We start from the raw sequence: 27,829 nt of genomic DNA on the forward strand, positions 1-27,829 counted from the left end.
AGCAATCCACTGTAATGCTCCACGTGAAAACACCATACAAAATGAACTGTAAGGAAGAAAGTTAATACAACTCCACTGACCATTAAAAGAAAGACCAAAACACAATCTGTATTGTTAAGAGGAAATATGATTTTAAAAGACATACCACCCTTGAGTTTGGTACAATAGTGTATCCTTCATGAAAAGAAGCAACAAAAAAACCCCTAAGCTTCAGAAACAGTACTATGTATTTTGTATCTTTCTACTGATTCAATTTAGATAGAAAACAAATTAAGCATGGAGCCAAAAAGGTCAATAAACAAACCATCCAGCATTCATTCACAGACAACAGAAATCGGAGTATCGTATGTACATTGTTCTCCTATATTATGTCCAGAAGATAGGTGCATGCAAAACCATTACTGTAAACAATAAAAAAGGCGTACATGTTAGTGTGAAATACTTCTCCACTTTCACTAGTTTTATTGAAACCTCCCAGGTTAGGCATGAATCTGCCTGCAACGGTTGTCAGGTCAGGAAGCAAACTTGTAAACAAAAATTCTGAATTTTAAAATCTTTTTGTAAAACTCAAAGTAACTGCATCAACAGAAGTCAACAAGGGGAAAGAAAAATTATTTTCAGTTTGAGACATACCATCATTTTATGCCTAAGGAGATCCAACCTTATTGGCATTACTTTCATAGAAAATTTCTGTATTTAACACCTAATTTAGAACAGGCAAACAAGGGTGCAGAAATCCTTCTAAGACCTCATGAAATAAATATAGTACAATAGGTATACAAAATTCATACTGCATGTTATTTTTAGATGGGCTACATAATTTGTATTTTTACTGGGAGAACATAAAAACAAAACTGACCTTTACAGAATTATGATTTCATATAGAGTAAAAACACTTGCCCCTGCTTCTACTTACTAGTGTTTTAAAATGAATAGTAAATTGATACAGAGGGACAAAATACTCCTATTGTAATGCAAACAGTAGACAGCTTTTTAGCGTGTCCTCATAATTTTTGAGAGAAAAGCCAAATTAACCTGTCATACAAAATATTTTAAAACCAGAACTAACTGGCAGAGAAGCCTGAAAGGAAATAAAAACACTCCTAGACTGGAAGTTACAGAATTTCAGGCATAAGTGAGCTTTCACGAAAACCTTGTCCGAGCACAAAGAGATGGGAACTTTCCTCACACTAGTCTGATAATACTCCACATTTCCGCAGCCAAACCCCTGGTTCAGAGACCTACAACTGAGATAGCAATGAAAGCGTAGGTCAAAGCCATGGCACTACAAATGCTCAAAACAAGGCTCGGAAACTATTAAAAAACAAAAGTGAGCTGCTCTAGCTTTCTTGAGCAGTAATAGATGAGTGTATAGCAGAGCAAATAGCATAGTTTTAGTGATAATATAAAAATAGCTTGCAGGCTAAGTTACCTTTCAGACTAAACTTTGTATATTTGATACCAGTAATTTTCTAAGAAATCTGTTTATTTTGTACAGTTAAGCTAACACCTGCCAGGTTTGCATGCTTTTTAAGGATGCACTCTGTCACCTAGTAGAATATAAAACCACAGTAAAACAGTGCAGAATTTTGTAAAAATACTTTAAATAAATTTACACTTCACTATAAGATTATTCAAGTTAAGAATTAATCACCAGATTCAACAGTGTAACTCCTTTACTTCTGTCATCCTCATTGCACATCAAAACCAAAATTGCTATTTCTGCCAAGACTAAAAGAGCAGATCCTCAACCTCTGCTGATCTAACAAGCAAGCAAACACTGCTCCATAGACAGCATCTTATTGGTGGTCTTCTGCAGACAGCTAAAACCTGAGCTCAGTAGAAATTTCTCACTACAAGCAAAATCAGAAGGCAAAACTTCAAACGACTCTTAGAAGCACAGATCCTCAGCAGGGATCAATACAGGTAGCCTCTCTGTGATTTCACAAATATAGCTCAGTATTTATGACCAGCTTTCTTCTTAGCAGTGCAGGCCACAAAAGTTATAGATCACTAGGTATGTATTTTTTTTAACCAAAAAATAATGGGCACACTTACTGCATTTCAAACTACCGGATTTTTACTTCTAGAAACCTAATAGCTTTCTATAAACGTCCCGATTTCTAATACCGACAGAAAAAAAATAAAAAAAAAAAAAAAGACTACTAACACATTTTCCCCCTTTTCTGCAGCCTCGGAAAGGTTGTTTGAAGTTATGCTGCAAGGCACATACAGAATCTCTTCTTTTCCAACACACAGCAGATATATTCCCTGAAATAATTTTAAAATCCTCAAAACAATTAGAAATGCTACAAAGTTAACAATTCCTATTTAAAAACATTTTTCCTACAGAACATGCACTTTTTTTTTTTAAACAACTTAGCAAATATTTATAAATAATTTCTTTACATTTACAATGGAAATATTGAACAATTTTTAATCTGGAAAGTACTGTATCATGTCACATTTAAGTTATTGCCTTCATTATAAATTGCATCATCTCTGGAAATCCATAAAGGTACTGGATTTGTAAATAAGGTGGGAGTGAGAGACTACGTATGCGGTTTAGCCCATCTGAAAGGCTTTCCACATAAAGCAATACCATCAGAGTGAAAAAAGGACTTGTTTCAATTCAGCGGACGAGGACACTAGAGACTGATGTAAGTGTGTTTGTTCGGTTTAATGCAATGTCATTAGCAACTACTTAAAAATCTCCGTTTTCTGTCTTTTGGGCAAGCATATCTTACTATAAAAGCAACTGAATTTTTAAGAGGTAGTTTTTTTCCATTATGCGCTTATTTATTTCAAATGAAACATAACCAAAAAAACCCCAACATTTGCTTTTGAACAAGGATCAAGTCTCAAAACTTGGTACAATATCTGACAAAGTTCAATATTTTAGTCGTCCTCAGCAGTACTGCGCTGCTTTGGAACCAGTGTATTCCAGGTTGTCTTCATAGTCAAAAGACTAATCTACCAACAGTACTGAACCCACCCCCTCCTCCTCCACCTGTCGGTCCACAACTTCCTGGGGGATCGTTGTCATCAAATCCATTGGGTCGGAAGGAGCAGGAGGCTGAGGCAGCTTGAAGTGCTTGTGTTCGAGCACTAAGCTCTTGCTCCTGAAATGAAACAATAAAGACAATTAAAAAAAAAAAACAACACATGAAACCAAAACCAACCTCAAGTCCTTGGAGCAGTTTATTTCTAGTGAAGTTTGAAACAGCTTTTAAAACAACATGACTAACTTCTGGACTCGTCTGAACAGCTTTGTTCGAGTTGAACACACAAAGCCAGTCCAAGATGTACAATTCCACTGAACGTCAATAAGTATACATGAATCATAATTAAATCTATTTTTTATGCTAAAATCGTGTTCTATAGCAACATGGGATGTTACTAAAGAATTAGACTGCTGATCAAAAGCTAACAAAACATTAGGATTTGATATGTTACACGTGAATTTTCATCCTAGCAATTTTAACATGCCTTTGTTCTTGGTTGCCAAGTAGAAAGATAAGACCATTATATCAATATTAATTATTTAAAATACACTTTTTTTGTTCCACTCAGTCAACTGCATAGAGCAACAATATACTCAGATAAAAGGCAAAAAGATGGACAAGCTATTTAGTTTCCATTCAGTGCAGCTTTTCACCTTTCAAGTGTTATTGCTATGCTAACTGTGTTTTAACATTAGTAAGTCTCAGGAACTGTCAAGCACTCCATAAAATCAGAGTCAGCTGCTGTAAAAAGTACCTGCACTAGGAGCAGGAACAAGAAAGCATAGCCTCCTGCCAGCTGCTTTTTCAGCTGAATGCCCCTGTGGCTTCTTCAACATGTAAGGAGGGGATGAGCACAGGCTTTTCCCTCATTACGAGATATCATGCACTGTTTTGTCTCTAGCCAACTAGTTTCATAAACCTCGCAGCAATTTTTTGTCTTCAGTACCCCTTTCTCAATTTGGCCAAGAGCTTAAAAAGTTGAGGGAGGGAAGGCAGGTGTTGGGCTCTGGAAGACCAACAAGAAAAAGACAGACCCGTACAAGCTTTATTTCTTTAGGGAACACAATGGAAGTATCCAGGTGCTAAGGGCTCACACCGATAGCCTTCTTCACATGACACTTTGTTACTACATACCTCCCTAAAGGCAATGAGAGGAAATTTTAATAGGGTTTTAGTCATTACATGGGTCACCTTGATTTGTTCCTTTTCTCCACCTCCTAAGTGAAAGCAAGGAAAAGAGCCAGGAACCTGGAAGGCTGTTTGCATTATACTACCATGAAAACACTAAGCTTAGTCTCGTCCATGTACTTTCACAGGTGCTAAATATAGTACTTGTGGGTTTAAATTTCTCTGCCCTCTTAGGAAAACACAGCCTAAGTTTGAAACTATTTTACACTGCTGAAGGCTGAAATGCATACTCATTTCCAAGGTTATATAAAAGATATTTGGAGGACATTGTCTACATAGGTATGCTGGCCATATTCCTGAAAGATGGTATTATGCTATCTCCAGCAATATGTGGATTCTAATGTATCTGTGAATTCTAAGACACATTGAAACCTAGGTAAATTTAGGAGTAATAACAAGTAAATATTAAGAACTCAGTTCTTGTACCAGAAATCAACAGAAATTTTTGATTAAAATAGCAGGCCTTGTATAAATAGTCTGTTTAGTTTAAAAATTACACTGCAAAACTCCTTACCTTAGAAGACAATTTCTTCTCAAAACCAAACAGTGGGAGACTCGCTACACTGCACCTGGGCTGGTTTTCTTTTTTTTTGGTAAAATACTTCAGAAAAGTTTGGTTTTATGCAGCACAGTACCAAACCAAAAATGGAGTTTTCCTTATTCCCACCTCCACTTTCATCCCTCCAGAGATTTGTTCTCTGACAACTTCATACTTCTAAAACCCCATTAGTTGAGTTTTACCTAACAAACTGTACTACCAAAGAATATAAACGGCAACTATAGGTTTGTGGATGATGCAACATTAAATCAAATTTTAAACTGTAGACAAAAAGGACACTAGAGACTTACAGCTAAGTTTCCCCCCCCCCATTTAGCTAGAAACACAATTTATTTTCATTTGCCTTGCTGCAGTTACTGGGTCGCACGAGCTTTTGGTAAAGCTATACAGCTAAATTGCTTTGCTTATGTCCTGAATTACATACCTTTCACAATACTGTTAGCAACAGTATGATTGTTCTACTGCCACTAGGCTTCCTGTCAGAAAGGGGACATACCAGCCAAGAGGAGGGGCGTTACTATGAACAGCAACAACACAGTACCTTGCACATGACTTACATGCGTGGGATGACTCTCAGTTCTGGAGACGTGCATCACATTCGGTACAGTGTAAATGAGCTGCAGGCACAGCTTTTGTCAACAGCCTAGAAATACTGTTCAGAAGCAGCCAGAATACACTGAGAATAGGGTAAACCTCAGTCATGATCTTAGCTTCATTGCTACTGTGTACAAAGCGTTTTCTGTAATGGCTGGAAGGTATCTGTGTCTACACACACGAGAGACATCTGGAGCAGTGATCAAGTTATCAATTGTTGAAGTTTCTTGGCAAAGTATTAAAAAAACTACACACTATTTGTGTCTTCAGTGCTAAAAGTGAAGTTATTTAGAGTTTAAGATCTTTCATCCTTTATTCCTGTTCGGTAGTTTGTGCTAAGTGAGCACACTTCTTTCGTCTCTCAACTTGATTAATATTAACCTACATTAACTTCTTCTAGTAAAGCATACAGCACTGTCATTTTTGCAAGAAATATCTTTGTTTCTAAAAAAAGTGCTGTATGTTTTCAGGCCGGTTTTATTTATCCCAACAAATAATAAATCAGGTAAGTAAAACCTGAGTCGATACAGTTCTCTAGACTGAGAATAATACAGCGCACCACCCCCACCCCCCACCACCCCCTTTCCACTTGTTCCCAGAATGAGAATTTTAATTTATTTTAATTGGAGTGGGAGCTACCCATATTGCACATTTTGTTATTTAAAGTGAGAAAATTTTAGTTTACCATGTAGTAAAACAAAAGCAGTAAGCTAGAGATTTTTTTTGAATGCTGCTTCTAAAAAGTAAGGGCTTTCTCAGGGCAGAAAAGTATATCTTAACTTAGCAGGAAAATACTAGTTTAGAACTCTGAACAACAATGAAACACAACTTCTTAAAAATATGATAACCTAATTTAGTGAATCACAATATTAGTATTATTTTGAGGGAAAAAAAAAAACCAAACCCTGAGCCTTTCTAATCAGCCTCATTTAAGCAGAGAAAAGGACAGGATCTCAACAACTCTGTGGTTAGTAGAGCACTACAAAGAAAGCCAATACTGAAGAATCCAAAATTGAAAGGTGGGTAAAAGATCAAATTAAAAAACCCACAAAACCAAAACAACTATAACCCAAAGAAAAGCTATACACTTGGAAAGTACTTTTTTCCATTTTGAGGAGACAATATATGGTTTTTTAATTGTAAAGGAAAAGTTTTCAAGAAGCTACTCACTTGGCTTTCACTTGTAAGCTGTAAAAGAAAATGAGCATATGCTTTATATGCTACATGTTCTGTAGAGAAAGCTTTAGTCCGGAAGATTATCAAAAAGCAGTTTTTGGGTACGTGCGCGAAATGACTTTTAACTTTTGTAAAATCCCATTGATTTTCCACTAGTTCTAGGCTTACAACAGTATTCAAAAAGCTTAAAGTAACTAACTTAGTGTATTCCAGAACTTGCATCAAAATGGTCTTGAAAGTGTCAATTCAGAGAAACATATTTAAGAATAACTTCATTATTTAACAAATTATTTTCTCAATATCCTGATAATGTTGCTTACTCCATATGGCTGAAACATCTCCAGATTTGAAAAATGCCTGTTATGCACACTCAGGTAATCACCTATCCTGATCATAACAGTGAAATGTGTGACTGCAAGCGTTGGATTCAACGGGAAAATACGCAAATAAGAATAGTTATGAGGGTTTATATTCTATGTGGATGACACCGTTCCTCATTTAAATGTTTGGCTTTATATAAAAAAAGGTTATATCACTGTAGTTATACTGCTTTTCTTCAGGCTGCGTTCTTAAAAATGGATTCTCGCTCCACCCACCCCCAATTACCTAGTTGCTGCTATAATTATATACCTAAAATAAAAAGCAATCTGGCTTGGAGTTTTAAATGTCACAATTGAGGCACGAATGCTTTAATGGAAGTCACAGCAATTCTGACTGAAAATATGACATTATCTTGGAGGCCAGTCCACACTTGGTGCAGCTGGCAACCCCACTCCTTGCCCACCTCACCTTCCTAGGTGCCTCTGTAGAAGAGCTGTGAGGCTCTGGATGTGGAAGACCAGTCGCTGGATGATGTGGATGGTGGTCCATCTACACCAGGTGTTGCCAAGGTCAGAAAGACCTACCCCCAGTATCACAACCACCCCCATGAGGAAGAAAATACATGTTATAGTTGTGACTCGCTTCTGAGGGGAACAGAGGGTCTAATATGCTGGACAGACCCTCCTCTTCAGGAAGCCTGCTGCATCCCTGGGGCCAGGTTTAAGGACACCGCTAGGCCTCCTGGCATCAGATGAGACTCATCTTTCTCAAAGGCAGAAGAGCTTTGTGAGCTTTGCTCACAAGCCAGCAGGGTTCAATTTACTGAGCTTTAAACTAGACTTGAAGATGAAGGGAGGTAATATCAGGCTCACCTATGACAAGCTGTGGGATGGCACGCCAAGGTTAGAGGTACAGGGTGCTAGCCAGGGCCCTCAGCCTGTTGCTCTGAGACATGCCGGCAGCACACTTGGAAGTCTTACAGGGAGCAGTCAGGGGCTCCTGAGGTAACAGGAGCCAACAAACAGGGGAGCACCAGTGAAATACCTCAAAGGGACTGAAGGGTGTTCCTCTAAGAAGGTGACACAGCCAACGGCCCAGCTGAAGTGCCTCCACACCAGTGCACACAGCATGGGCAGCAAACAGGAGTTGGAAGCCACTATGCTGCTAGAAAGCTACAACCTAGTTGCCATTACTGAGAACTTGGAGGGAACACGCCCCATGACTGGAGTGTGGCTATTGATGGCTACAGGTTGTTCAGAAGGGACAGGTGGAAGGGTTGCCCTCTACATGGAGAAACAGATGAATTGGGAAGAGCTGTCTCTGAAGAATAGCCACAAGCAGGCTGAAAGCTTATGGGTAAGAATTAGAGACCTAGGCAACAAAAGGAACCTTGTGGTTGGTGTTTACTACCAGCTGCCCAATCAAAGGGAGCCTACTGACGAAGCCTTCTTACTCCAGCTACAGGAGGAATCACACTCTCAGTCTGCTGGGGGACTTCAACCACCCCGACACCTGCTAGAAAAGTAGCAGAGTGAGCTGTACACTCCTGGAGTGCACTGAAGATAACTTCTTAAGCCAGGTAATAGCCCTACCACAGGGGATGAGATACTGGACCTGACGGTCACCAACACAAGTGAGCTAATCAGAAATACTAAGATTGGAGGCAGCTTGGGCTTCAGTGATCATGCACTAGTGGAGTTCACAGTCCTGAGGGACATGGGTCAGGTGAAGAGTCGTCAGGACCCCAAATTTTAGGAAAGCAAACTTCCAGCTCTTCAAGGAGCTAGTCAATAGAACCCCCCTAGAAACTGCCCTCAGGGACAAGGAAGCAGAACAGAGCTGGAAGATCTTTAAGGATGCTTTCCATAGAGCACATGAGCTCTCAGTCCCCAGGTGTAAGAAATCAGGAAAGGAAGGCCACAGACCAGCATGGATGAGTAGAGACCTGCTGGTCAAACTAAAGGGCAAGAAGAAAATGCACAGGCAGTGGAATCAGGGACAGGTATCCTGGGAAGAGTAGAAGGACACTGCCCGGGGTCAGGAAGGCCAAGATGCAGCTGGATCTGAAGTTGGCAAGGGATGCAAAGAATAATAAGAAGGGCTTCTACAGGTATGTCAGCCACAAAAGGAAGGCCAAAGAAAGTGCACCCTCCCTGATGAACAAAACTGGCAAACTGGTAACAACAGAGAGTTAAGGTACTCTAATTCTTTGCCTCAGTCTTCACTTCCCACACCTCTCAAGCGGATGGACTGCAAGGCAGGGACTGGGGGAGCAAAGTACCTCCCACTGTAAGAGAAGATCAGGGTTGTGACCACCTGAGGCACCTGAACATACAAAAGCCTATGGGACATGATGAGATGCATCCCAGAGTCCTGAGGGAACTGGCTGATGTAGTTGCCAAGCCACTCTCCATGGTATTTAAAAAGTCACAGCAGTCAGGTGAAGTCCCTGGTGACTGGAAAAAGGAAAACATTGCATCCATTTTTAAAAAGGCCGGAAAGGAGGACCCAGGGAACTACCAACCTGCCAGCCTCACCTCTGTGCCTGGGAAGATCATGGAACAGATCCTCCTAGAAGCTCTGCTAAGGCACATGGAGGACAGGGAGGTGATTCAAGGCAGCCAGCATGGCTTCACCAAGAGCAAATCCTAGTGGCCTTCTATGATGCAATGATTACATCAGTGGACAAGGGAAGAGCTATAGATGTCATCTATCCAGACTTCTGCAAAGCATTTGACATAGTCCCCCACAACATCCTTCTCTCTAAATGGAATGAGATGGATTTGATGGGTGGACTGTTCGGTGGATAAGAAATTGGTTGGATGGTTGCATCCAGAGGGTAGTGGTCAACGGCTCGATGTCCAGATGGAGACCAGTGACAACTGGTGCCCCTTGAGACCAGTACTGTTTAATAACTTCATCAGTGACATAGACAGTGGGATCGAGTGCACCCTCAGCAAGTCTGCTGGTGACACCAAGCTGAGCAGTGTAGCTGACATGCCAGAAGGATGGGATGTCATCCTGAGAGACCTAGACAAGCTGGAGAGGTGGGCCTGTGAGAACTTCCTGAGGTTCAGCAAGGCCAAGTGCAAGGTCCTGGCAACCCCAGATATCAGTACAGGCTGGGGGATGAAGGGACTGAGAACAGCCCTGCAGAGGAAGACTTGGGGGTACTGGTGGATGAGAAGCTGGACATGAGCTGACATGTACACTTGCAGCCCAGAAAGCCAATGGTATCCTGGGCTGCATCAAAAGCAGCGTGGCAAGCTGATTGAGGGAGATGATTCTGCCCCTCTCCTCTGCTCTGGTGAGACCACCCTGCAGCGCTGCATCCAGGTCTGGAGCCCTTAGCACAGGAAAGACATGGACCTGTTGGAGCAGGTCCATAGGAGGGACACAAAAATGATCCAAGGGCTGGAGCACCTCTCCTACAAGGACAGGCTGTGAGAGAGTTGGGGTTGTTCAGCCTGGAGAAGTCTCCAGGGAGACTTACTGCAGCCTTTTAATACTTAAAGGGGGCTTATAAGAAACTTTTTAGCAGGGCCTGTAGCAATAGGACACGGGGTAATGGTTTTCAACTAAAAGACAGTAGATTTAGACTAGATACAAGGAAGACATTTTTTACGATGAGGGTGGCAAAACACTGGAACAGGTTGCCCAGAGAGGTGGTAGATGTCCCATTCCTGGAAACATTCAGGGTCAGGTTGGACGGGGCCCCGAGCAACCTGATCTAGGTGAAGATGTCCCTGCTCACTGCAGGGGTGGGGTGGACTAGGTGACCTCTAAAGGCCCCTTCCAACCCAACCCATTCAATGGTTCTGTAATCTCAGACTGCTGCTAAAGAAGCCATGTTTTGTGCTAGCCTGTACAGCCAAGAGGAGGGGTGATATACAACCAGAGATGATTAGGACACAAATGCTTTAACCACACAGTCTGAGAACAGCAGCAGAGTTGCAGAGTCAACTCTCAGTTCTCTTGTTTATATTTGTAATACCTGCAGCTATTATAACAGATTTTCCACAGGGAGTTTGGCTGTTCTTTTCCAATTTGAATTTACCTAATTTTTCTAATTTGAATAGGCCTAGAACTCTTACAGGAAGTCTTACAGGGCTACACAGTAAAACACACTTTTACTGTTACACTGTTCAAACACAGCAGCTGAAGAGGCAACTTCAGCTAGGTGAATTTCTCGGAGCAGACAGAATGTGCAACTGGTAGCGCTGGTCCCACAGAGAGAGGCCAAATCGGCAGCAAGGGGAAAGCAGAATCTAGTCTCTAGCATCTGGTCTTCATTGTACTGGTTCTAGTATTTGGATAAGTACAGTTGTATAAATAAAACTTCACTCCAAATGAAAATGCACTCATAGAAACATCGCTAAGAAGTTTTCAAGTATACTGTAGCTACTCTTATTATTTAAGGCAATGAAAATTAGAACTGCTCAAAAAAGCCTCTCCTGCATAAAGTTACATTTGGTTAAACTACCTATGCAAGTGTGTCCACTAAAAATTTAAACTGAAAGGAGTTTCAGCCATTTTCTTTGACACTTCCCATCTAATGCTGACCACCTTGCTATGAAACCTGTCTAACAACATCAAGATGGAAATGAGATTGGTGATTTATAAGGTTAATATACCAGACCATTTAGAAGCTAACTTTCGCTTTCTTTTAGATTGTCTCTTAAAGAGTTTTAGGAAGACCACTCTTGTTATACAATTTCTGTCTTACCTGCAAGTACAGTTTGTTATCTTTCGTGATTGCATCCATGAGGTCTTTCTGTAGAGGAGGGTCTCCATTTACCCAGAGTCCATTTGCCAAATTGGTGTTGAAGCCACAGGTACTATTTTGTTTTTTGTAAAACAGAACATAAGCAGTGTCCTTTGGAAATCTACTGGTAATTTTCTGGACTGACTGAAATGAGGTAAATGTCACTCTGCTGTCATTGAACAAAAACCATTCTCTTGGCATCTCAGTGTCCAGCTCATTTTCTAGAACAGTACAAGGACTCTCCTCTGTCAACAACTTATGCTGAGGAGAAACCAAAGAAAGAGCTGTAGACTGGTGGCAAAGCCCTGAAGGTCCTGATCCAGTAACGTTTCTAGCATATGAATAATAATGTCCACTTTCAGAGGATACACCAGAATGCACCACCACAGAGCTTAATGTGTAGGGCACCAATTGTGGGCAGGTCACTTCATCAGCACCTGAGGGCTTCAGTTTTTTAGCAAGATTTTCTCCGATGTCAGACATCTCAACACCGACAGACCAGCCTCCCGAAAGTACAGCTACAGGGGATGCTGCTCTATTGACTGGCAGTTCCAAAACAAGTGGCAGAGACACATTGTCCAAGATTTTGCGCCTTATATGACACTTTGGATCATACGAAAATCTCAAAAGAGTGAGAATGAGGTATTCAGGTTCCTCAATGATTTGCATAGTTTTCTCAGCATTCTGAAGAGAGGCACACTTGTCACAATAATACTTATTGTCTCCACTGAGGATCTCAGGTGCCAGAAAATAATTCAGTAAGTCTGTAACTGACAGGGTGTCTTTACCTACTAGTCTCTGAGACATATCCCTATTAAACTGAACTTTGTTGAGTTCCGAATTTGTGGTATTCTCAGAGTTTGGCTCAATAGAAATATCTTTTATGGTTCCTTCATTCATTATTGTGTCACATCCACCATTCACTTCCAAATTATTGAGAGCTGTTTCTCCAGCAGGACTGCTTGCTGAAGTATTAGTTTGCACCATGTAGTCGTCTTTCACTTCAGAATGTTCTGTACATTTTGGGCCAACGTTCTCCAAGGAAGTTGGAGGACAGAAAGCCAGAGAAAGATCTGTGAAAGCTTCTTCCTTTTGAGACATACTTTTGCAGTTCAAACAGCATATAGTAGTCTTCAATTTTCCTCCAAACATCATCTCTATCAGAGTTTTTTCTTCACTTCCCATACCAGGTGCTTCAGTAAATACTTGTGCTTTATGGACAGCTTCTTGTGCCTGGGGCTCTTCATTCATTATACTTTCAGAAGCCTTTGCTGAAGACAATGCTTTCAACATTCTCTCTTCTTCATGCAGCCTGAAAACAAATAAAAATAAACCCAAGTAGCTGTGCGATTTTCCAAACAAACATTGCTGCATCATTTCAGACTTTTTTTCCAGTTATGCTAAAAATATAGATGATTAAACATCTAGAAGTGTCTTACATTAAAAAAAGCTATTTGTTATTTTTATATAAGCAAGCAGAACCACACAGGTCAGTACTATCCAAAACACAGTATGACAGAAGCACAAATGCGTTTAACATGGGTTTCATTACATACATCAGAACACAACGGACGTACTGAGAGAACTGGCAAGTACTAAAAACATAACAAACAACGTTTTTACTATTTAGCTCTACATTATCTTAATAAGTCAGTTCTCCAGTTGACTGGTTCTGGATGTCAGATTTTTTAAGAGAACAAGTAGCTATTTATCTAGTGCCAGACTATTTCCAAATAAAAGGTCAGGATTTTGTAGCCAAGAAAGTTAAGAAACTACAGTAAGAAAAAAAGAAAAAAGAAACCCAAGATGGGGGTGGGAGGGAGGAGGGGTGGGGAGTGGAAGAGCACACTTTCACTATTGATATACACTTCTCCAGAAGTAAAACGTGTCATAAAGCAATACTGCTTAAGCCACATGTCAGCAAGCCAAAATTAAGGAGGGCTACTAATAAACGTAGGTATTTTTGTTTTACCTGTGCCTCAGTTAATTTGCTTGTTTGTTAAACTGGCACATACATCTCTTCATGACTTCTGACCTGTATGAAATATAGCCGTCTCCACCAACATGAAATTCCAGATGCACGACTGAACTGCTTTCAGCAACCGCATTAATTTTACAATGGGACCACGACTCTAACGTAACACCCAAGTTTAAGTTTCTAAAAACGGATCATTACTACCACTCTAACCTGCGTTAAACGATGTGGATACAAGATGGTATCCAGACTTTACCGCTGATTAAACCCATGAAGAAAAGTGTTTCACAGACCATACAGAAAACCAGAGACGGTCAGGAATGAGGCGCAAAATTCCTGGTCCCCACTCATGCAGTGGAACTGTTGCATGGCTGCTCCTAAGAGTTCAACATTATGTGATAAGATTGTTGATTCATTCCCATTAATGGCACAATAACTATACCTGTCTAGCAGGAATCTGAGATATTCTGAGCAATCCTGCTGGGATCGAGGGGTGAACCATGGTGGTCTGGAAGCCTCAAAGAAAATTCTAGGAGCATATGCCTCCCTCTGTTTGCGTAAGAGAGGGACAGACAAGGTTACGTAAGAACTACTTAAAAAGTTGGTTATATTATTTTGATACTGACCACTGAACTTTGGACCACATTATTCTAGAGGAACTGTATGAAACACATGGTATACATAAACATTTAAGCCACTTAATTATAGGAAGAGAGTGCCATCAATTTTGTAGTAATCACCTCTAGTACAAAGATAAAAGTAGTGGATCCTGCAGGCAAATATTAAATGCATAATGAGTGCAAACCAGGTGTTATGCATAACAGTAGTTACTGTTCTTGCTGGCAAGCTTAAAAAAAGTTTTCTTTCTTCAGAAGAACACCAGTATTTCATAAGTACCAATTTACTTTTAAGGTGATCCAACATCATCCCCTTCACAACAAGTTTGTTATGATTAATCACAGAGAACACAAGTGTCTTATGTCTTTCTAGCACTAGCAAACAATCTGTACATTTAATAAAGCTCATTTTAGAATTTGAACTACAATAAAATTTAGTGTAAAAATCACTGCAGAAACTCACAGTTTATCTGAAAAAGTTACATAAAGTCAGCTTGTATATCAAGTCAGGTCTTATCTGGATTCTTTCCTTTTGGTTTCTCAACGAAAACCTCTTACTGAACAATTATAAAAACAACACAATGCTAAGACACTCCACTTATGAAGTACAGATTTCTCTAAGTCCATCCACACCATCTGAACATTTGGAGGCAGCCTCGTTCCCCTACAAATGTATCATTTTTATTTTTAATATACTCAAGAGGACTCCCATGGCATCATGTTTGTTCCTAAATTTTGGTGTATAGGTCTAGGCTTGAAAAACAGCAGATGAAATAAACTAACATACCTGGGTATGGGCCAAAAATGCAAAAAGATGCTGTAGTTTTCTCATTAGTGAATTACACCCATTTAGATCCAGAGATAAAACATATCTTCTGAAACTGAAAAAAAAGACAGACATTAGTTTCCTTGCTAGATTTCTAACAACAAGGCAGTGATCACAACAGCTCAGCTAATTACTTCAATTTCAATGAAAGCAAAACATGCAACACTTCCCTTCAAATACCTGGATTCTGCTCTAGTGCGAATGCAAAACTACTGAACTACTGTACAGTAGCAACTAATTCTGCAAAAAGCCTATTTATTTAAACATTTTTGAGTAAGAATGGGCTATAGACAGACAAAATTTTTTTTCAGGAGCTTCCAGATTATAACAACAAAAGCATCACCATAAACTTTTACAATACTGAAGGGAGCAAGGACAGTGAGGAAAGAGGCAGTTGTCTTGACACTGGACAGAAGGATCAGGATTTTTGACGGCTAAAACTGCAGTTTCATGGAGCTGGACTTTAACAAAGCAACCAGTAACTGAGGGCAAAGAAACCCACTCAGCTCTAGCAAGCCGAGAGACCTCAGGATGTGTTAATATTCCGTGAAAAGCAAGAATACAGGAACTGCAATAGTTAATTTGCAATGAAAAGAGCTCTTAAAAAGGACTTACTCTGTAGCCATAAAAAGTGCCTGAATAACACTGTTCATGTAGCAAGTATTTCCTAGATTGATTAGACCCGTCTTCCCAGTTTCAGATTTTCCAGAAAGTCTAGATAAACAAGATGGCAAAGAACTGGACTGAGAAGTCCAGGCACTCTGACTGAGAATCAACTTAATCTTCTCTTCAGTGGGTTTGGGCATATCCTACAAGAGAAACATTTAGCACACTTATTAGGTTTTTTTTATTTCTTTTTGTAACAGGTTGTGCCATTCAGCAGTCTTACATCTTCACTTTCTCCCATATCTTCCTTCAGGGTCTTGCTATCCCTGACAGCCTAGAAGATACAACCCACTAAAGCCCGCTTCTTCAAAGCTTTCTTGACTCAACTCTCAAATTGAAGGATTAAGGGGCTAGTAGTCACCTTTGACCTGCATATTCACAGAATCCTTTCTGCCACCAAAAACTACCTCTCAAATTTCAAGCTTTAGTACACCCCTAAAGCATCCTCTATTCTGCTAGAAATACAGTCCTGCTCTGCCAAATCAAAATGTAAGAACGAAAGAATGAAGTCCAGAATACCTGAAATTAAATTGGCTGGGGCTTTTTGAGTGTCCAAACATTTAACTGCAATACTAATGCTACTAAAACAGGCAGTAATACCAGAGCAGTTTTAGGTTTGGGGTTTTTTTGTTTGTTTTGTTGTTTTTTTCCCCCCCTCCCAATCTTATTTTATTTGTTTGGGTTTTTTGTTGTTGTTTTTGTTTGTTTATTTTTAAGTATATTATGCATTTAAATATTTACCTAAGAGAGCGAAATTTTGCTTTGAAACTGCATAGGCCAGCATCCTTTACCCACAGAGGCATACAATACCGACTGCAGTATTAAGACGTAGTGCTTAATAATGGTGTTTTGGAGCTAGCCAAAGATCAACAGCATGCCAAGTACCACTCAGAACTTACTTCTCTTCAATACTATCAGTGCTCTGAACTTTTTAAGAGTTACAGTTTCTAGCTCAGGTTGAGATGAAATGCCTACAATAAACCTCACAAGAGTACATTATTGGTTACATGAGGCTTAAGAAATTAGACTGTGCTTTTAAGAAGGATCTCATTTCAGGCTTTTCTTAAAGTCTGCTAGAATCATATCATGGACACTCAGGATAATTTTTCTAGCATATTCCAAACACAGTTAGAACTGACATTAAATTATGTTAGCTCTTTTCTCCTAACAGAAGTTCTAAGGAATTTATATCTATGGCATTATAATCTTCATATTTGGGAAAACAAAACAAAAACATTCCACTTAATATTCTTAATATACCTTAACAGCTTCCAGAATGGGTTCATAGAGCTCTGGAAATCCTGAATAATGGTACATCATACAGTGTATCAACTCAGTCAACTGCATCAAAAAGGCTGTACTGGAAGGTAAGCCATCTCTTTTGAAGGAGTGAACCAAACTGACCACATGTGGGACAATCTGAACAGAAACGCAAACAAAGAGGGTGTTAATTGCATTTTTCCAGTTTTTTTTTCTCCAAACAACTTTACTGTTTTACACAAACCAAATGACAGGGGAACTTTGTTCTTAAATAAGAAGCGGTTGAGAAACAATGACTTGGAAAACATGCATTATTCTTTACTCATTACAATTTTCAAACAGCACAATTAATTATTCAATGCTCTCTGTAGCTCACAGATCAAGTTTTGGAACTTTAAGATTTTAAACAGTCATGTGTCTTAAGTACTCATCTTATTAAGGATATGAACAGCAAACATCTTGCTTCTGTGCCACCACTAGCAGTGCAGTATCCTGTAATAATTTCACAGATATAGTTTTTAAAACAAACCTCTCAATTTTCCTTAAACAGAATCTAATGCTTGGGATCTGAAGCCAATTAATACACTCATGCTATTTCAGCTTACAAGATGGAAACTGGCTAACAGCTCCACCTAGTGAGGGAGCTAGGCTCAATAAACCAAGACAGTAATTTACTATGAGCTTAAAAAAGCTTACCATAGACATGGTAATCTATTTGAGGATTAGGTCAGATTCATTACTATCTTAAATCAGGTATAAATCAGAAACGTTCACTCCACCTCCTTCCCCTTCTTCAGCATAGCTCTGCCTGTATTTTTAAATGCATGAGACTTTTTTTATATTAGTCTTAAAACATCAACTAGAAAGTTATTTCAATGCAGTCCCAAGGAGTAGGGACTTCTCATGGTGAATCAAAATATTTTAGACGCCTCTGCAAATTTCCAAGTGATCAAAATGGATTAACTGTGAAAGAAGTAGATGGAGTAATTTCATCACCAATTAGCTTACAAATTATTTGGAAGTAAAGACGTGAAACAGAACAGAATTTATAAGAATATAATAATTTTAGGAAAGTATACCCATTACAAGAATTAATACACTTCAAAACACCAAAGCAAAAGCGGCCAGGTGCAATATACTTACTTGGCACTTTTGCAAATATAATTTGTTCTCTAAGTATAAGGAGTATTTTTACACCTTGGAGAAACAAACCCTACTCTTTTGGTAGGCAAGATATCAACCGTTTAAAAATGAAAACACCAAGATTAAGTGTTCCATGTACTACAGAGTCAGCAGTGAAAGTTGCAATGAAAATTTTCCCTCTTTCACTTCATAAATGTGGGTATTTAGCAATGAGAAAATAACTATTGAGCTCCAGGAATGAGATCTGTATAAAATAGATCTGATATGTGATAATTTTGCACAGACAAATCACATGGGAACACTAGAAGTAGTACAGCTTCTCAGCTCTCTCAAACTGACAGTGAAATTCTTACTTAGGGTATGCTGCTTAATACCAAAAGTTACGCTTTGAATACATGCAGAAGTGTCACTTCTGTCTTGAGGTTGAATTAAAATTTTATGTGTCACTGGATTTTAGAATTCCATAGTACACATCATGATATGTTCTACAGCACAAGTACAAGGCAGAGTGTTTTTCTTTCGTAAAAAACCTGTCACTTACGCCAACAACGCTCAAGCATAGGGAAGGGGAACGTTAACTCAGATTCATTGCAAATAAATTCCTTCATATTTATCAAAGGTGCATTTTACATTCAGACCATTTATTATAAAAGTAAACAAGCAGTTTAAGTGCAGGAAAATATCATAGGATACTAAACGACAGCAGCAGCTCAAAAAAATGATGGTGAAGAAGGTTGTTTAAAATGGAGGGAAAATGATCACAATGAAGTCCTGAAGACAGATGTTTATGCCTATGGTAGAAATTTTCCATGTTAAAGCAAACATCTATTTCTAGAACAGGTCTTGTCATATTTTACGTTGTTCTCATGAATGTTTTGTGTCTCTCAGGAACAAAGAAGAAAAGCAAGACAGTAAATATACAAAATATTTACACTCTGAGCATATTCAAAGTTACTTGATTCATTCATTTGTGACTCAAATTTCTATCCTAGGCCAAGATTAGGGCAGCAGAGGGAGGGAAGAGAAACTTCAGACCTCTATCATTAAAAAAAACAGCATAAGAGGTGTAAGGCAATTGCTCTGACACTAATCAAAGAGTTTGTGATCCCTTCAGGCCTAAGAGCCTTGCAGACAGCTTAGAGAAAGAGCATGCCAGGCTGTTACTATAGTTAAGTCCGAAAGACTCATTTCACTTAAACTTTAAGCTAAACACCAAGTATGAGAAAAGGGAAGGCACTATACATCTTGCTGTACTAATGCGAACAGTCATTGTCATACCCTAATATCTACTGCTTTAACTGGTGAACTGCATTTTGAAGAGTGGCCATTAAAAATAGCACCCTTTAGTTTGCCCATATGTACACTGAAACATAGGTAGAGTGGCTTTCTTAAAGTGAAATACGTCTTGGTCTCATGCACCTATCGAGGGTGACTAGGTTATGCAGAACAGATAATCGGTTATCTGTTTTCCCCAAATAGGTGTGCTTGAATGTCTACTTGCAGCCCAACCTCATCAGTAGTCTTCACACGACATAAAATGGATTTCTAGAGTACACAAAGACAGAATGCGGGGCCCAGATACTACTGCCAGAAGTATGCACATACCAAGAACAAGAATGCTTGTTTACAGTTACATATTAAGTGGTCGAACCTGGAATTTCGAAAGCCTAGTGGTCTCTGAACCATAGAAATCTGATTCTGGAATCTTGAAACAAAGAGGAAACCCAAGCGCATCAATTCAGTTGCTCTTTACATCCGCTTTAGAAATCACACATGAATGACATTTTCAAAGAATGGAAAACCATTTATTTAGTAACTTACCAAATGAAAAGCTTCTGGAGAATGCTGAAAACTAAGTAACATGTGGGAAAGGACGGCAAGGGCACCAGGCCTCACTAGAGGAAACCAAAGTCGATTAAAGACCTAAAAAAACCCACATTTATTTCAGTATATCTAGAGAGTGACATTTCAGTAAAAAATGTAAACAGATCGCCAAAACCACAACCATTTGAGAGAGACAGAATCATTACACGCGTCTGAAAACTATAGATACATTTACATCATCTTTGCAGAATAGTAAGATAATATATGTTGCAATACAAAAGATGATATGCAGTTGCATAGCTGTTACAAATTCCCCCCCCCCCAATTTTGAATGTTCTTTTCCAACATACCAATTCAATCTTAAGCAGAGTGACATCAATGAGGATGGTAAATTTCTGGACTGCAGCCAGTCCTTTCAGCAGTGCAATCACCCATGTTTCCACATGCTGAGCCAGAGGCCAGGACAGCCAATCAATCATTCTGAAAGTTTAATGAAAAATAAAAAGTAAACAAAAAATCCAGCATGCCACTAATTTTTCTCTCAACAAAAAGATATATATATTACCCACATAGTTACACACTTACACAGATACCTACAAGTAGTAATGCAAGAATGTTAGGCAAGTAGTAAAATAATTTTGATTATATCTCAAGTAATTCTGTAATTAATAATGATCTATTTAATACATTACAAGTAAATGCAACACCGCTCCCAATATAAGCATATAAAATTAAATATTAAGTATATCGTTACTTATTATTTAAGGATATGAATCCTGGTTTTATACACATTAAGCTAACATTTTTATTTTGTGGCAAAAACTTATTTCTGAAGGTGAGAAAGTGCCTGTACCTGGGAAACTACTCTCCTACATCTTTTACCTCAAACCAGACCAAACCCAACTATTAACTTTAGTTCTAAATTGAAGAGGCTTCCTTTTCAAATTTACATTTCTGGAAGCCAACTCAAATACTCTCAGTTAAAACAGTAAAAATCTAGTAATTTTAAATACATTGCAGCAGGTGTTATAGGGATGGTATAGTAGTTATCAGCAGCCTGGGGTCTACATGTGCCCCAAAAGGAAGAACTTCACTACAGCTAAGAAAAAAGAAAAGTGAAGGGACTTTACCTGTGAGTAGAAAATATAGTGAAATATCAGCAACAGAAAGTAGGGGTATTCCATCTTTCTAAATTAGTTGGCGATTTACCCTGACGCTTAAGGCAGACAGACAGATTAGCTGAAGCAATTCTAAGACATGGACAATCTCATAAGGTAGTACCAGCTAAAACATTAAATTTAAGCTTTGTTCTTCTGAGAATTTACTTGGCAATATTTCTGATTTTCTTCAAATCTCTGCAAGATCCCCTTCTTGAAACCAGATGAGGTGCCACTAATTAAGTGGAAGGAAAAATTTCTCACCCTGGGGGTGGTCAGACATTGAAACAAACTATACAGTAAGGCTGAGGCAACTCCATCCTTGCAGAAAGCTCTTAACTCGACTGGACGAAGCCCTGAGCAACAATGGCTGACTTTGAAGCTGGCCCTGCTTCGAGCAGGATTGGACCAGATGAATCCCAAAGGCTCCACTCAATCTATGCAATACTATGATTATGTTCTATAATTTAATGAAAATGGGAAGTTAGAAGTATATTTCTTCACTTTTCTGAAAAAGCTTCTCATAAAGATTAGTTATTTTTAAGAGGCTAGATTATAGCCCAGAACTGCACAGGTTACAGGTAACCAGTCTAATAATCAGTCACTATCACAATGAATAGGCATAGTTAGTGTTTACCAATCTGAAGCAAAACTATCAGCCCCCATGTTCTTCCTAGAGATCACAAGAGCTCCAAACAGACTGAAATCAGGGTTTCAGTCCTCAGATTCCAAAGCAAGAAGGAAACCACGGTCTTTAGCAACACCAGACATGCATTCAGGGCATGCTGTATTACCATAAACAACCTAAAATTTACACAGAGTTTGTAACTTGGATCTGAAAAATGCATAGCACACACATTCTAAAATGTATATGTCTTAGAATTATGTACTATCTGCACGTATAACATTCAAAAGTTTCTCTAAATTAAGGAACCATTAGGACTGCCTTTTTTAAATCAGGCACAGATCTTACTGGGTTTCTTCCATGTTACTACAAAAAAAAAGCCAGCAACTTGGGAAAATACATAGCAACATCATAACCATTACTCTGAATTTAAATAAAGCTGTCATTTCCTCAAGATGTAAAATTCAGACATGTTTATTGAGAACCCTTTCCGTATACTTTCTAAAATGGGGAGTCAAAAAGGTAGAACAAAACTGCTTTTGCCTGCAAAGGATTAACCTTAACCTGAAAACAGGTCCCAAACCTCATTGTCATATTGTTTTCAAACCTCCCCCCGCCCCAGTTTGTAGGCTTGTTATTTTTCAGCAGGGGCACAAACACCTGCACAGTTAATTTAAGCCTAATGATAATATATATGGTTTTCTTACTGGATTTTTTAGACAAGTAAAGAGTATTCTGTAGAGCCCTCCATTAGAACCACTGTTCCAAAATATGTGATCACCATCTTTATACCACGTACACTTTCAACCACACTGACTCACAAACTCCAAATGAAAACCAGTGCTTTCGGGTGGGAGCTTGGGCTCCCTGTGTTCCATCCCACTGCTGTGGTTATGTGACAGGCCATCCTGTGTCATTTCTAGTCAGTATAATAAACTTCTAAGCTATTCAACATTGTTACTGATAGGACAACGGCTATCATTTCAGTATGATTAACTTTGTAAAGAGAAGCCTCATTCACTGTGTAATTGGTAGAGACAATTCCCATCCTTAAAATCTGTTTCTGCCCTTAAAAGCAGAGTCAATGCTCTTGAGAGCAGAAACAAAAGCCAGAAGAGGAAACAGAAGTAAACTTGCAGACATGCTTGAGACTGTCCTAAAAAGCATCACATCTGAGATCTGGCAGATGAAGATTAGACATCTTGGTTACTAAATCCTCCCTGAATTGCATTTACTTGGCTCCTGCTCTATTGAATCAGTGAGTGGATTTTTAATACCAAGGCAGATATATTAATATGGAACATGATGATCATGAATAAAAACAAAAAGGATGTTTTTTGTGTTTGACCAGATTAAAAGAACCTTAGAGGCCTCAAGAGAACTTTCTGCCTCATACCACCCTAAAATGAGCAGGTCTGCTATCCATATATGTGCCTAACAAGGATAGCATTTCTGTTATCTCTGGACAGAAAACAACATTTATTTGTGCAACCTCACACAGTAACTTCTTTCACAAAAATATCTTCTTAGCCACATCAGACACAGAATCTGGCAGCTCAGGCAAGTGCCTCAGATTAGAAAAAACCCAAATACAAAAGATCCTCAGACTACCAGGCACCCTCCAAAAAATTTAACACCTTTTACAATATTTTACAATTTTGCCAAAAAATGGGCAAATGGCCTGGTCACATCTGGAGTTTCTCAGCAGAATTTTCAGTTTCTCTTAACAAAGACACTTGGTATCAAAGATAAGTGCAAACAAGCATTATACTTGTCAGGACACTGAGTACAGGCAATCAACTTCCTCTGAGACCTCTGAAGTAGAACGTTAAAGTAGTCATATATCCCAGAAGAGATTCAACCATTTTCTGCATTTCCTCACTGATGCTTCAGCTAAGGTTTCACAAGGCAGCCAAGCCAACCGAGAACAGGTCAACGATGCCAAAAAACAAGCACCCTTTCTTATAAGAACCTGTGCCTAACAGAACGTCCTCATTGAACATATTCAGTTTATCAGTCTTCTAATTACAGATTATTTACTAATCTGTGTTCAACTTTAGACAGACTCTGCAGTATCACAGAAGTTATCCTTAGGATGTGAGCAACAAGGTCTCTAATTTGCAGCCACCAAAGCTCTGCTGACTCTCGTCAGGAGACCTTGTTGTCCCTGGAGTTCTGCATCTCCTGGGAATGATGCAAGCCTGATGACAACATTGTCATTTGGTGCTCCAGACATTCCAGTTGTGTTATCCTCTTTACAATTACTCCTATAAGCCACAAGAGAGTAATTACTGCAGAGGATTGCCAGAAGTAGAAAGAGAAACTGGATACAGTGTTGACATGAGTGTATCTACCATCAGAAATAACAGGGGGTATCTAAAAAGTTAGTTACATGGAACAGACCTAGAGGCTCTTAAAATTAAGTCTTACTTCAAAGAATGAACAAGGCAAGTAAGATTCCTCTTGTTTTTGAAAGGGCAGTGCAAAAACTCCACCACATGCCCAGTAGTAGGAAAGAGCACTTATTTGATAATAACAACTGCTATTATACCCAAAGCCCAGCACTGCATTACTTCTCTAAGCAGAGGCATACAGAAAAGCCATTCTAATGCAACAATTACATGATCACATCATGCTGAAACAGGTAATACAACATAAAGGTTGAAATTACACTAACATGAAAATTAATCACCATTACTGGCAAACCGTAAGCATGCACAAATCCTTCTGAATTTCCCAGCTTCGAATTTTAGACTGGGCACACAGCCTTCTTAAAATCTGTTCAGTCAAGCAGATTCTTTTAAAGTCCCTAAGCAATACTTCTTACCCTAAATTACAATATTAATGTTGCTTCCTCTCATTAATTATGTTTTCAAATGAAATACAGCTTCTCAATTTAATGTAAACAGAAAGAATGTTTTCAGTGTGAAAAAACCCTCAGTATTTCACCAAGATATGCAAGTGCTACACTACATGACTGTGTATTACACTACACTCAAATGGATATAGTTAAAAAATAATATAGCAGACATGAAATTTTTAGTTGAAAGACTAATGCTTTTTTTTTTTAAAACAGAAATTTCTAAAGCAGCCGTTTAGCTGCTTTACTCATTTTTCTACCTATTAGTGCTCAATAACAGCTTCTTCCATTGGCTTTAAAGAAACAAAGTTATTCAAAACTTCAAGGTCTTTATCCTTCTCCCATTGTCATTTTTCTGCATCAATATAATTTACATATCAGAAGATACTAATCAAGATTGCAGTCTGTACCACAGTCTTAACAGTGCTACTAATCTCAGCATTTACTCATGTTTAGGTTAGGGACAAGAAGCATAATATGCAATTGTTTTTATATCATTCCTATTCTTCTATTATTCAAAGAACATCCAAAAAACCTCTGGAGGCTTGAGTGAAGATGGAAATAGAGGCTGTCCCCTGTGAATCCTACTAAAAAGTCATGAAGATATCTAAGCAGAAAAACTCCCCAAAACTAAGCAGTAAAAACTCATTTCTAACTGCCTCTTCTCTTCAGAGGAGGAGATGATGGGTAAGACAATCATGTGAGAGTCCCTCCACTTCTTGGAAAAGCAGAAAGTGTCATCTGAAAACAAGGCCTTGTTTCTCAGCTTGACTCTAAACCCCATGAAGTTTCTGATTTATGCCATCTCCCATGAGGTGGGAGATCTAAACATGTCATCTAAAAGGTACACAGCCGGCTTCCTCTTAGTTTTTATTTAACCTTCTTCAGTTACCCTGGCAAAGCATGAGAAAGAAGCACATTAGCAATGAAGGGAGCAACCTAAAACTGAAGCTATGCCAGTAACATCCGTAGCATCATAAACATATATTACCTTAACATGCTAAATGGCATAACTTAGAATACCATTTTAAAAGGGTTTTTTGTTTTGATGGCTTTTGTTTAGTTGTTTTTTTAATTGAACCTAAGTGACAACTTCAAAAGAGGCAAGAATAGTATGAAGAAACTTTTCTCCCCTTTACAATGAAAGACAGTACCTGCACAGAGCTTGAGTCATGCTTGCATCTTTCACATTTGGATCTGTAGTAAGGCTCCTGATGAGTACTGTAATCATCTGTAATGGTATGTGCTGCACAAGACTTGCCAATGCAACAGAAGGTTCGAATGAAGTATCTGTAGTAGTTGAACATGACATAATGTAAGAAACTAAAAAGAAAACTGCACAGAAAAAATATGCTTTGCCTTCTCTCCTACAACTTTGCTGTAGCTGGAAAGTTTTGAGACAATGAGTCTATGCTACATCTAACATTCTATCATCACAACCCAAACCAAAATTTAGAAGTTTCAATGGATTAAGGACAACAAATAGCACTGAATTACAAACTTCTTTTGTTCATCTAATATCCGTGCAAGAAAGTGACAAGCTACCAACTTCCACCTTAACAGAACCGAGAAGTGGGATTGTTTTCTAAAAAGAAGTACCACACAATTGTGGTTAAGCCTGGGGATCCAATGCAGCTGGTATTTCCCATGTCCTATCTCAACAATGGCCTCCTATCCATATCAGTTACAATACAACGTTAAGTTTCCCAGGTGTCTCAACAGCAAAGGCACTTTCCAGTGTGAGTTAATATAGTATCTCAAAGACTCCTGAGGTCAGAAAGGACCTGTTTACAATCGTATCTATGTTACTCAGGCAGCTAATCCTTCCTACGTTACCCAGATTTGACAGACTCCTTACATACACCCCAGCTTCATAAACTAAACAGTTCCAAGACCTAAGGCATCCCACTGGAGGGAGCAAGGAGAAAGAGTAACTTTTGATGCTGAGAGGTTGTTTTTTTTTTTCCTAACTGGACACCCAAGTCTCCATTCCAGTGTATCATTTCAAGCATTGCAACAGGAGCTTTCCCAGAAACCATGCTGCTCTGCAGCTAAGTCAATCACCATTTCCCCTCTAGCTTTTCTTTGGGGGGTGTGGGGGGGGGGTGTGTGTGCATGGAAGGGGGGAAAGCCTTTGCTTTCTCGACGGCCAAAAGGTTGCATTTTAGCACCCAGGCAAGGAAACAACGGTTCCAAGGCAATGCCTGCACAGCCATCGAGGCTGGCGGGAGGGCTTTCCCTTCCACTTGGCAAACCTGCACCGGCATTACCCTGCACCCGGCCCGCCTCCCCCCGGCCCGCGGCGCTCACCGGCGGCGGAGATGACGGCGAAGAGCTCCTGCAGGGAGGGCAGCAGCGTGTCAGGCTCAGCCTTCCAGACGCTCCGCAGCAACCCGCTGACCTGCGTCACCTGCGAGACGTAGAGGCGCAGCTCGGCCTCCCGGCTGCCCTGGCTCTGGAAGTGGGCGATGCTGCGCACCAGCTGCTGGCAGAAGGCGAGGGAGAGCTTCTTGCCGCGGGGCAGGCACTGCGGGAAGTCGCCCAGCAGCTGGCAGAGGCGGGCGCAGAGCGGCGGCGCCGGCCGCTCGCACACCAGCCGCAGCGCCTCCACCTGCAGCAGCTCGAAGAGCTCCAGCACCGAGGGGCAGCTCATGATGAGGCGCAGTCCCGCCTGGATGTAGTCGAGGATGGCGGGGTCGCGGTTGCTCAGCTCGCCGTAGCCGCTCTGGAGGAGGCCGAGGACCAGCCCGCGGTTGAAGAAGGCCTCGAACTCGGCCCGGTGGTAGCGGCCGTAGGCCTCCAGCACCTGCCGCCCCACCTGCCGCTGGAAGGTGTCGGGGCCCTGCAGCACCAGCCGGGTGCTGAGGGCGAACATGGCGCGGCACTGCGCCTGGCTCAGCGGCGTCTCCGCCGACTCCACCACCCGCCGCACGATCACCCGCTTCAGCGGCAGTGGGTGCGACGAGCTCACCAGTCCCTCCAGGATCTTGTCCATGGCGGGCGCCCCGGGAGCATCGGCCGAGCGGCGGCGGCGGCAACAGCAGCAGCGGGCCGGCACAGGCCTGAGTGGAGACCGCCGCCGCCGCCGCCTCCCCGCGGCCCTTCCCCCGCCCCGCCGCGCTATGCCGCCGCTCCCCCACCCCCCGCTCCTGCCTGCCCCTCGCCCGGGCGGCGGCCCCGCTCCCCCCCCTAAGGCAGCGCCGCGGCCCCGGCGGCGACCGCCGAGCGCTTCCCCCGCCGACCCGGAAACGGAGCGACACAAACAGGA

The 27,829-nt window shown here is 40.3% G+C and overlaps 1 protein-coding gene across 2 annotated transcripts; it reads right to left on the bottom strand.

Annotated features, from left to right (window-relative positions):
- Positions 1-88: 88 nt before the first annotated feature.
- On the bottom strand, positions 89-27,681 carry USP38 (ubiquitin specific peptidase 38). 2 transcript variants are annotated; one of them, XM_075090501.1, is made up of 10 exons: positions 26,872-27,681; positions 25,716-25,851; positions 20,270-20,399; positions 19,917-20,018; positions 16,953-17,111; positions 15,642-15,835; positions 14,988-15,081; positions 14,026-14,132; positions 11,570-12,920; positions 89-3,122 (listed from the first exon to the last, which is right to left on the bottom strand). In XM_075090501.1, exons 1-10 carry the CDS (start codon positions 27,554-27,556, stop codon positions 2,961-2,963), a joined length of 3,120 nt encoding a protein of 1,039 aa, XP_074946602.1. In that variant the 5' UTR covers positions 27,557-27,681; the 3' UTR covers positions 89-2,960. The 2 variants fall into 2 exon arrangements, with proteins under 2 accessions (XP_074946602.1, XP_074946603.1); XM_075090502.1 differs by lacking the exons at positions 25,716-25,851; positions 26,872-27,681 and having other exon boundaries at positions 19,917-19,990; positions 20,270-20,389.
- Positions 27,682-27,829: the final 148 nt, after the last annotated feature.

The sequence above is a fragment of the Phalacrocorax aristotelis genome, chromosome 4, assembly GCF_949628215.1.
Source record: "Phalacrocorax aristotelis chromosome 4, bGulAri2.1, whole genome shotgun sequence".
NCBI classification, from domain to species: domain Eukaryota; kingdom Metazoa; phylum Chordata; class Aves; order Suliformes; family Phalacrocoracidae; genus Phalacrocorax; species Phalacrocorax aristotelis.